We start from the raw sequence: 12,500 nt of genomic DNA on the forward strand, positions 1-12,500 counted from the left end.
TATGAAGAGCTTCTAGTGTCACCTGAAGTGTCTGTGAAGAGCTCCTGATGTCACGTGAAGTGTCTGTGAAGAGCTCCTGATGTCTCGTGAAGTGTCTGTGAAGAGCTTCTGGTATCACGTGAAATGTCTGTGAAGAGCTTCAGATGTTACCTGAAGTGTCTGTGAAGATCTGATGTCACGTGAAGCGTCTATGAAGAGCTTCTAGTGTCACCTGAAGTGTCTTTGAAGAGCTTCTGATATCACCTGAAGTGTCTGCGAAGAGCTTCTGATGTCACCTGAAGTGTCTGTGAATCAATGTCTACTCCCACACTTACATGGGAGTCATTACGTGCATTTCTGTGTCTGTTAGGTTGCATATGTCTGTCAGTAGCTTCGCTAATTATCTGCTAATCTTGCTGATCAATTATGCGGGTTTACGATTTTTCTTTCCGTAGGCTATTTTTTTTTTTTTTGCGTATAACTTTTCTTTTGTTGTTTTTTTGTTTTGTCTTTTATGTACATTTTTGTCCTTTCATGCACCGACGTTGGAGTAATTTTGTCTCCCCTTTGTTATTTAGTTACAAACGTGCACGCGCAAATGCTTAAGCTGATGTTCGTGCGCATGCTAATGTAAAGACACACGCACACACACACGTACACACACACACACATACACACACACACACACACACACACACACACACACACACACACACACACACACACACACACACACACACACACAGTCGTAGAGTTCCCACCTACCACTACGGCGGTCCGGGTTCGAATCCCGCCCAGGGCTGAAATAATTTCAGTATCGCTGCGCTGCGAATCGTTACTCCCACTGTCATGGGCGGGGAGTTGGGTGTGTGTGTGCGTGTAAGGTCACATCATTACCCATAGATCGGTCATATATGAGCTCAGAGCTCTCTTCCGGGAGGGGAATAGCTGTCGATCACGAGTCCAACACGTGATCCAAGACAATGGTGAATCACACACACGTCACTGGAGGGTGCGTCACTTCACTCACACGCCACCGTCATTATCCACGGTCTTTCCGAGCAAGTACCCATGCAGGCACCCTTCTCATTCCAGTCATTTACGACCTTGGAGATTCGTATCGTACATGTTAAAGTAATACGCTTGCATCACCTTTGCATAAGACGCCGGGTACTGTAGTACTTATATGTGAAATCAAGTGTGTCTTCATATAGACACCCAAACTATTTGAACTCTTCAATAGAGTCACCTCGACACCTCAAATCAAGCACCTCAACACCTCAAACAAGACATCTCTGCACCTCAAATCAGACACCTTAACACCTTAAAGTAATTGAACACCTCAAACTAGACACCTCAGCACCTAAAACCGGGCACCTCATCACCTAAAACGAGACTCTTCTGCACCTCAAATCAGGCTCCTGAACACCTAAAATAATTGAGCACCTCACACCACCTTAGTACCTCAAACCGGGCATCTCAACACCTCAAATAAGGCACCTGAACACTTCAAACCAAACATCTCAGCACCTCAAATCAGGCACCTGAACACCTCAAACCAAACACCTCAAACCAAATACCTCAACACCTCAAATCAGGCACCTGAACACCTTAAAACAATCGAGCACCTCAACCCGGGCACCTCAACACCTCAAACCAAGCACCTCAGCACCTCAAAGCACGCACCCGAAATCAGGACCCTCAACACCTGGGCGAGGCAGAGCCCTGTTGCCCTTTAACCAGGTGATCTAATGACCGAAGTCACGAATCCAGGCGTCTCACTATTGTCTCTTCCAGCATTTGTTAACGAGCCAACTGGCTCCAGACACGGAGGCCCAAGGAACTCACACGCGCGCTCCGGGAAGCACCTGGACCTCGTCCAGAGACACTTTGGTGGACTTTGGTGGACTTTTGGTTGAGGCGCTGACAAGGAAGAGTTTCTTATTGTTTGTATATGTCTGACGTGTTCTACAAGAAGAACTCGTTATGATTGTTGTAGCCACGCAACAGTTAAAGACAAATGTAAATAAATAAACAGATAAATAGATCAATAGATAGATAAACATGTAGGTAAACTAATGAATATATAGATAGGTAAATAGATAGGTGAATAAATATATAAATGGATGAATAATCAAATATATGAATAAGTAAATAAAGAATTTCATAAGATTATGAATATATAAAAGTTAGCACTTCTAATAAATTTCTAATATGAATTCATTAAGACCATTACAACCCCCTCCCTAAAAAAAAACACGTTAAAACCGCTAGAAACCGTTAAACGTTACATTTAAATTCGAATTAGGTATGTATACAAATGAACACAGCTTAGCAGGAATAGCTTCTTTGACTACATCAACATTTGCGTGTCCAACATGAAACGATTAAAACCGTTGTAACGGCCAAAACCGTCAAAACTTTTAAATTTGAATGATAAATAGCAACGAAGACATCTATAACGTCATTTTCCAAGTAGACTAAGTGACACAATAAATTGGAAAAAATGTATGAAAAATATATATTTTTATGTGTACACTATAAACACACATAGGTACGTACATAAGTACTCACGCCTTACAACGGTAAAGGTCGTGACGCTAACGAAGAAATGTGGCAACGTTTGCTTATTTATACCTCAACAAAAAAGGCCCGAATGGGTGGAGGTACTTCTTTCTCTTTACTCAGTCTTCATATATAGTAACAAACACAGCGTTGCCACATCTACTTATTTCCCTGCAGGTTTATCATATTTCTTGACCATCGCCACAATGTATAATTCGTATTTGCGAAAGCAACTCTCCTTGTGCAATAGTTGATAAATATATCAACCAAGAAAAAATACATATATCGATTAATCTTCCTCCCTTTGTACATACATACATGCATACATACATACATACATACATACATACATACATACATACATACATACATACACTAAAGGCTTTTCCCCCTACACGGGGGGTAGTCAAAAAGAAAAAGGCATAGAAACCACTCCCACCTCCCTTTGTAAAAAGGTAAAATACTCATACGTTTCACTGGGGCTGTCGCCAGGCAATTTTATTCAGAGAAAGGAAGATATTCGTACAAAGAAAAGGGAAATGAGAATGCTGGTTTTTAACTCAACAAGATTATTGTTTAGCTTCAACTAAAACACGCTTTTCTAAGTAGGCCAGAAAGCTAAAGAAAAAAAAAATAGAAAATACATAGACTAAGATATACTTAATCTCTTTAATACAATGGTTCCTCTTACCTGACTAGAACTGTATGTAAAATAAATCATTGGAACAAAGGCGCTATTGATGATAAATAAATGAATAAGTAAATAAATAAGTTAAACTCTTCTGCTGGGATTCGAACCCTTGCCTGAGCGGCTTGCGTCTTTACAAGACAAGGACCGTACCACTACGCCATCCTTGCCTTGTAAAGACGCAAGCCGCTCAGGCAAGGGTTCAAATCCCAGCAGAAGAGTTTAATTCCAAATGTCAATTGATACAAACAAATAAATAAGTAAATAAATAAATAAATAAATAAATAAATCAACTGCGGGTAGGCACCAGGACTGGGAGGAGATGATTTGCATGTTGCAAAATATTGCGTTAAATCATATGAGATTCTTCCACGATCTGCTGATCTAGGCCAATAGCTGTCACCTTTGCCCTATATGATAGGGCAGCCCTGACAAGTTTTACTCACCGGTGTCTGTTGAGAATCGAAATAGATTTTTCTTAATTAGTTTTCACTCTAGGGAATTTAACAATAATTTTCATACATGCATTCATTCTTACACACAAACACACACACACACACACACACACACACACACACACACACACACACACACACACACACACACACACACACACACACACACACACACACACACACACACACACACACACACACACACACACACACACACACACACACACACACACACACACACACACACACACACACACACACACACACACACACACACACACACACACACACACACACATACACATACACACACATACACACACACTCATACAGACACAAGAAATATCTGAAAACATACAAATTGAACCCAAAGCGTATCTTTTATACTTTTAGTTCCGAGCGTGGTGAATAATTGACCTTTAATTCTAAAATCTTCTTAAGTCTACATTTTATAGTAATTTTTGCATTTCCTCTCTAGTATGAACAAGAGGTACATGACATATTGTATATAAATATCCTCTATATCCTCCCCGACACAAACCTAACAACACTTTTAGTTCCGTGAGTGGTGAATAATTGAACTTTAATTCCTAAATCTTCTTAAGTTTACATTTTATAGTAATTTTTGCATTTCCTCTCTAGTATGAACAAGAGGTACATGACATATTGTATACAAATATCCTCTATATTCTCCCCGACATAGACCGAACAACAAAACTCTACGGTAAATTATTGCTGCGTTTGACTAAAAAAATACTGCTGCATTGTACTAAAATAAATAATTCCCTGATTAAATGACTGAATGACCGCTTGATTGAACGACTAATAATAGCATAAATATGTATGTTTCACTAATGAAACTATTATATCTCACGACAAACTGCATAACCTTTGCATATTGTAAACCTCCATCAAGTTACATGAAACAGATCGTAGCCAAACGTATTCTTGTCTTTGTTCTTCTGTAGAAGGATAAGGAACCGTGAACTAACGTGACCTCCTCCTCTTCCTCCTCCTTCAGGGCGTTGGCTGTGGCATGGGAGGACGAGATCGGCGAGAGTCTCGGCAAGCTGTACCTCAACACGGGGCGTCTGGACGAGGCTAACCTGGCCTTCCGCACCGTCCTTTGGCACAGACCCGACCGCCTGTCCGCCAAGATCTACCTCGTAAGTATCCTGTAGGAATTTTTTTTTCTTCGAGAATGAATACCCCAAGGAAGTTTATTCAAAGCATTTAGAGAGTCCCCTCGTGCCCTCGCCTTCTTCTTAAAAAAAAAAAAAAAATAATAATAATAATAATAATAATAATAATAATAATAATAATAATAATAATAATAATAATAATAATAATAAAATAATAATCGTGTCTGTAAGGGTTCGAATTGGGGAGATCGGAGCTGAAGACCTTTACGATCTACTGCTGTATGAGGACCTGGTTAACGATGTATACTTAGATAAACACACATATTGACACGTTTCTACGTGTATGTTCACACGTATGTTCATGTACTCAAACATATGTACATACATATGAAGGAACTATAATCTCTTTTAATGGTGGCTGTGAATATAAGTGTGATAAATACAGAACTGAACCCAATCTGGAGACCAAATGCCAGCCTCACGGGGCTGCACCTCCAGATGCAGGTGAGAGTGTTGATGGGATCTGAAGATGAGCGTCGGGGAGATGACTATCTCCGACGTCCATATAGATAAAGAGACAGATAAAGAGTTGTAGTTCAGCCTTAATGGTTCTCTCTATGACCGGCCTATCCCGTGATGGACGAGACAGCCTTTCTATCTTACCACGGACGCTTAATTCGGGTTTGGGAGTAAATATTCATCTCGATAGTAGGAGAGTTGGAGAGGGTTATTAGTTAAAATATCCTCCTGACCAGCCTGGAGGGGGGAAATCTCAACCCCCCCGCAACACACGTCAGTGTCTAGCCCTCCCCTCCCCCCATAAGCTATGCAACAAAAATCAATGGAAAGTTGGCAACATATAACCAACTGTCGATGTAAAGGCCGAAACTTGTTCCACGAGCTAATTCTAAGTGAAGGGAAGGGAGAGGAGTGGGAGGTGGGAGGGAGGGGAAGAGGGAAGGGAGGGAGAGTGGGAGAGGGGGAGGAGGGGGAGAGGAGGAGGAGGAGAGGATGGAGAGAAAGGCGATGAAGAAGAATGTTCTGTTGAGGAAAACTGACGTTTCTGTTCTTGAAGACGTTATCACCCCCGAAGACTTGAAGTCATGGAAGACTGGAAGAATGAGATATAGAAGTATACGAGGAAGGAGAGGGTTAAAGAAAGAGGAAAAGAAGAGAAAAAAGAGAGCATGAGGCAGAGGATAGAGGGGGAAATGGGGAAGGTAAAAGTTTGGGAGGGGGGGAAGAAATGGAAGGATAAGAAATTGTTATGTTGGAGGAAGAACGATGGAGGACCTTCCTGTAGGAGGAAGAGGATTGTTTCCTTTGTCAGAACCCGACGAAGGGTCTGAACATCACCAGCTTCGACAACACTGCCCATCCGAATGACGTCATACGCTTTTATTCAGCTGAATGAGATCCTTCAGCGTTAGCCAGAATCATAACTGTAGAGAAGACCACATAGAGGGGTTAGTGTCTTAAGATGATTTTATTCATCCACAAGAGAGTCATCTGTCCGAGGAAAGTTTACGCCTATTTTGATCTAAACCATTAACAAATTTATCGAATTTTTAAAGCTGCCGTTAGGCGATTTTATTCATCTCTGTGGGAAACCTTCTTACCCACTGAAAGGATTAGAATAAGGTAACTGGAATTACGGCAATAGGGCACGAGTTTACTTGAAACTCGAGTTAAAAAGAAGAAGAAGAAGAAAAAACAAAAAGGGAAAAAAACTCTTCGGTGGTGGTGACCGTTACGGAAGTCGTTATGGCGGTTACGACGGTTATGGCGGTTACGACGGCCGCGGAAATTTTCGTAAAAGAAACTGAACGAGGGAAGGAATCGTGGAGGGAGGGGGAGGGGGGATGGAGATGGAGGAAGAAAGGGAGGGAGAGAACATTGCGGGAGGGAGCGAGTGAATGAGGGAGAGAGGGAGGGAGGGAGTGAATGAAGGAGGAAAGCAGGGAAGCAAGAAAGGAGAGAAGGAGGGAGGCAGAGAAAGAGAGGAGGAGAGAGAGAGAGGGAGGGAGGGAGGGAGGGAAGGAAGTAGAGAGGGAGAGAAGGAGAGAGAGAGGGAAGGAGAGAGGGAGAGAAAGAGGGAAAGAGAGGAGGAGAGGGAGGGAGGGAGGGGGAGAAGGACAGAAGGAAGGAGGAAGGGAAGGAGAAAAAGAGGGAGGGAGTGAGTGAGAGAAGGAGGAAGTGAGGGAGTGAGGGAAAGAGAGAAGGATGGAGGGAGGGAGGGAGAGAAGGAGCTTCCAAAAGAGGACAAATTTACTGAGAGTCAGGTAGGCTGGAATTAACGATGAAGTAAAACGAGGAAGAAAAGAACGAAAGGAAAGAGCAGCGAAGATGAGGATGTCGTGAAAGCAAATGAAGAAGGTGAAGAAGGGAACGAGGAGGAGGAGGAGGAGGAGGAGGAGGAGGAGGAGGAGGAGGAGGAGGAAGGGAGGAGGAAGAGGAGGAGGAGGAGTATAAAGAGGAGGCGAGGAGTATAAAGAGGAGGCGAGAGTGAAAAATATTTATAAGAGAAAGACGAGAAATAGGAGATGGAATAAAGATAATTTCATGGAATGGAAAAGAAAGAGGAATATGTGTGAGGTAAGATTAGGAACAGGAAGAGAAGGAATTGATAAAACAGGAATAGTAGAAGGAGGCGTACAAGGTAGAGAAGAAATAGCAGGAGGATACAGAGTAAAAGGAAGAAAATGAAAGGAGGAGGAGAAGGAGAATCAGGCGATTTGTAAAGCACCCCTCCGACGCCCCCCCCCAAAAAAAAAAGGTAAGAGGCATAGAAGAAATAGGAAGAGGAGGAAAAGGAGGATTAAATGAAAGGAGGACGCGGAAGGAAAAGGAGGAGGGAGAAAACAAGGCACATTGCGATCTCCCCCCCCAAAAAAAAAAAAAAAGAGAGAGAGAGAGAGAGAGAGAGAGAGAGAGAGAGAGAGAGAGAGAGAGAGAGAGAGAGAGAGAGAGAGAGAGAGAGAGAGAGAGAGAGAAGGACCCAGCCTCCTCACGGAATACAAAAGGAAAGACAAAAGCCGATAAGGGGAAAGGGAAGAGGAGAAGAAGAGGGGAAGAGGAGGGGAGATGGGGAGGGGAGAGGAGGAAGGGGGAAAAGGCCCGGAACCAGCTGTGTTCGATTGGAAGAAAGACATTTATGGTCCCGAGTAATTATCCGCCGATGTTCCCGCGGAAGACTCCATAGGAGATTGGATAACCGAGGCAGGACAGATGATGATGATGAGGACGAGCGGTGGCTCGGGAAGATAGGATGTAACACAGGAAAGGAAGGGATAAGGGCGTGCTGAGGGTAGGGATATGAGTGTATATGTACGTGTATGTGTATGTGTATGTGTATGTGTATATGTATGTGTATGAGTATGTGTGTGTGTGTATGTGTATACGTATGTGTATATGTATGTGTATGTGTGTGTATTTTCATATATGAATGTGCGTGTATATGCATATATTCATTATATGGATGGATATACTAATGTGTATGTGTATGTATATGTATTCGTATATGTATACATATATAGATATATATATATATATATATATATCAAATGTGTATGTGTATGTATATGTATTCTTATATGTATACTTATATATATATATATGTATATATATATATATATATATATATATTATATATATATATATACACGTATTCATTTACTTATGCATGATTTTGTGTGTGTGTATGTGTGTGTGTGTATGCGTGCGTGTGTATGCGTGCGTGTGTATGTGCGTGTGTATGTGCGTGTGTGTATGCGTGCGTGTGTGTATGCGTGTGTGCATGCATGCGTGTGTATGCGTGTGTGTGTGTGTGTGTGTGTGTGTGTGTGTGTGTGTGTGTGTGTGTGTGTGTGTGTGCGTGTGTGCGTGTGTGTGTGCATGAGAGTGTGACTTTAGAGCCAAGAAAAGACTTTCCAAAATAAAATGGATGATTTAGAAGGCCCCGAAATACTTCTCAGTGCCTTCAGAGTTACCTAGAGATACAAAAGAAGCAGTGAAGCTTCTAGATGCATTCTAGAGGAGTGGAAGCAGCGTTCAAGGCTCAGGAGGTAACTAGAGCAGCGAAGGAGGCAGGTGAATGGTGTCCGATGCAGAAGAGGCAGTGAGAGGTATGTTAAGAGGCAGGCAGGTGCTGAGAACTAATGCACCAAGACGGGATATGTATACAGCAAGGCATGCTTGAAGTCAGGCCCCATTGCTTAGCAAAGTGGGCGCTCGCGAGGAAGTGTCGAGGAGGGGGAAGTGGGAGGGGGAGGGAAGGAAGTGGAAGGGGGAGGGAATAGGAGGGAGAGGGAAGTGGGAAGTTGGAGGGAGAGGAAGGAAGTGGGAAGTGGGAGGGGGAGGGAAGTGGGAAGTTGGAGGGGGAGGGAAGTGGGAAGTTGGAGGGAGAGGAAGGAAGTGGGAGGGGGAAGAAGGAAGTGGAAGGGGGAGGGAAGTGGGAGGGGGAGGAAGGAAGTGGGAGGGGAGGGAAGGAAGTGGGAGGGGAGGGAGGAAGTGGAACGAGGGAAGTGGGAGGGGGAGGAAGGAAGTGGGAGGGGAGGGAAGGAAGTGGGAGGGGAGGAAGGAAGTGGGAGTGGAGGGAGAGGAAGGAAGTGGGAGGGGGAAGGAAGTGGAAGGGAGAGGGAAGTAGGTCGTATGAGGAAGTGGAGTGTGAGGGGAAGTGGAGTTCATGAGAAAGTGGATAGTGGAAGGAAGTGGAATATGGAGGGAAGTATTGTCAAGTGGGAGAAATATATAGAGAGAAGCGCCGTATGTGTATGTATATATACATATGTGTACATATGCTCATATGTATATATGTAAATGTGCATGTATGTACATATGTATGTATATAAATATATGTATACGTATGTATGTATTTATGTATGTATATCCATATGTATGCATGTATGTATGTATGTATGACTACTTGTATGGATATGTATATCAGGTACATATACATTATTCATGCTTCTGTGTGATTGTTGTGTGTTTGTATGCATGCGTGCATAGACAACAACGCCTTTTGGAAGTCGTGGATCAGAGACAGATGGCGCGTCTAACAAGACTTCATTGAAGTCGGAAGTCATCTACGATAATCAAGAACTTCATGTATGGCTATGCGAATGGACACTTTTTTATTTTATTTTTTTATCTATGTTTTTTTTTTTTTTTTTAAGACATGTCAACACAATATTCTCATCTGTATTTGACACTTTTAAAACGTGGGTCCCGTCTTGATCCTGCCCTTTGGGGATCGACCTCGGGTCTTTATACTTACGAATCAAGGTCTGACTCCAACACAGCATAACAACACACTAAACACTAGAAACTCGTGAGCGTAACTTATAGGAAAACTAGACAAAACAAACAGGAATGTTTCGCTCACAAAGAAATTAGTCACATCGTCATCATCATCAGATCGTGGAATAAATGAATCGGATTTTACTAATAATGAAGCGTTTCTGATGTCGATAATGAGCGAAATAATAGCTATTATATTATAACGTCAATCAATTTGACAACTTAGACTGTAGGCGGCTGGAAGGCTTCAATTCCTTCTGACATTACAATAATCCAATCTCTTTAGTGCTGTGTTTTACATACTCATGTATACATGTATATATATAAATATATATATATATATGTATATATATATATTATATATATATACATATATATTATATATATGATATATATATATGATATATATATATATATATTTATGTGTGTGTGTGTGTGTGTGTGTGTGTGTGTGTGTGTGTGTGTGTGTGTGTGTGTGTGTGTGTGTGTGTGTGTGTGTGTGTGTGTGTGTGTGTGTGTGTGTGTGTGTGTGTGTGTGTGTGTGTGTGTGTGTATAGACATATTGGTATGCAATTGCATAATAACTGTTGCCCCTAGCTCCACTAACCGGAAACCCGCAACCCATTATCATCAGGCAGCGATCCCCATGCTTTCCCATACCCGTAGATCTCACCAGGAAGAAATGTTTGATTGTTGATTTGTATTAGTCTGAGTTTGTTTCTGTGACATCGAAGCAGTTGTCTCTTGTCTTTTTCCCATAAGTGAATGGAAATAAAATAGATTAAATCCTTCTCTTGATAGAAATAGATGTGGTGTGGAGATTGAGTGCCAGCACGTCGGGACTGCACCTATACATAATGGTGAGAGGGCTGATGATAGTTTAATACGATCTGTAATATGTTTCCAATAACCATGGACATTTTCATAGTGATCTTTCTTACGTACATGCATGCATGCATACATATATGGATACATACATATATACATAACAAAGGGAATACAAAGGCGGAGCATGCCGACAGGAGACCTTTTGGTCCATATCTATGTAGGATGCGAAAAAATCATAATAATGATAAAAAAAAATAGATAAATCAATAGATAAAAACTATAATAATGTAAATAGATAAAATACATAAACAAATGCATACGTATAGTTAGATAATAAACAAACAGGGAAATAGTAAATAATAATAAATTAACATATAACTGATAATAAATGAGAATCAAGCAAATCATAATAAACAAACAGACAAATGATAACAAAACAAATAAACAAAAAATATAAAACAAATGATAGTCATTACAGCATCATGCTTATACATTTATCTAAATGATTCTTAATGCTTCGAATTGAACTGCATTGCACTGCCTCTGCAGGAAGTTTATTCCATTCATTAACTACATAGTTGGCTAAGTTGTTTCTACCCACTTCCAAATTAAATCTACTTTTAGAGAGTTTGAGACCATTCTTGTCTGATTCTCATTCAGTGTGAAAATTTTGTCACTTATGTATATGTATAGGTGCATATGTATAGATATGTACCTGTATATATATATATATATATATATATATATATATATATTATATATATATATATATATATATGAATATGTATCTGTATATGTATATGTATACTCTATGTACGTGTATGTGTTTATGTACAAGTATATGTATATATATGTATGCATATGGATATATATATATATATATATATATATATATATATATATATATATATATATATATATATATGTATCTATTTATATATAGGTGTATATATCTATATATATATACATATATATATATATGTATATATATATAGAGATATTGTATATATATATATATATATATATATATGCATATGGATATGTACATGTACACTGTATGAAGATGCACATATATGTGTATTTTCCTAAAGTCGTCCCAGTCATGGAGCAGATGGGGCACCCCTCACCATGTTCTTACATTGTATCACACTGCATATTGATTATTGCACAATTTGCATAGGACAGGACCCGATTTGTCCATGCCTGGTCGCCCGCAGCCCCAGTACCCCCTCGCCCGAGCTTGTCATCCGGTTCTGAAAGGAGGACGAGGAGGAGGAGGAGGAGGAGGAGGAAGAGGAGGAGGAAGACGAAGCGAAGGAGGAGGAGGAGGAGGAAGACGAAGCGAAGGAGGAGGAGGAGGAGGTGAAGAGGAGGAGGGGGAGGAGGAGGTGAAGAAGAGGACGAAGAGGAGGAGAGGAGGACAAGCTGTCGGACGGGGAAGCTAGGTGAGGAGTCGAAAGAGGTGGAGAACATCGATGACGAGGAGTAAGAAGAAGAGGAGGAGGAGTAGAAGGAGGTGAAGAGGAGGACGAAGAGGAGGAGAGG

The 12,500-nt window shown here is 41.2% G+C and overlaps 1 protein-coding gene across 1 annotated transcript in view; it reads left to right on the forward strand.

Annotated features, from left to right (window-relative positions):
* Nucleotides 1-12,500, forward strand: part of LOC143032515 (protein O-mannosyl-transferase TMTC1-like) — a 342,194-nt gene that overhangs the window by 247,434 nt on the left and 82,260 nt on the right. Inside the window, exon 14 of the mRNA XM_076197377.1 lies at nucleotides 4,709-4,853. Coding sequence (XP_076053492.1) covers nucleotides 4,709-4,853 — 145 coding nt within the window. The remainder of the gene's footprint in view (nucleotides 1-4,708; nucleotides 4,854-12,500) is intronic.

Source organism: Oratosquilla oratoria, chromosome 14, assembly GCF_046742065.1.
Source record: "Oratosquilla oratoria isolate Oo_2021 chromosome 14, ASM4674206v1, whole genome shotgun sequence".
Classification (NCBI taxonomy): domain Eukaryota; kingdom Metazoa; phylum Arthropoda; class Malacostraca; order Stomatopoda; family Squillidae; genus Oratosquilla; species Oratosquilla oratoria.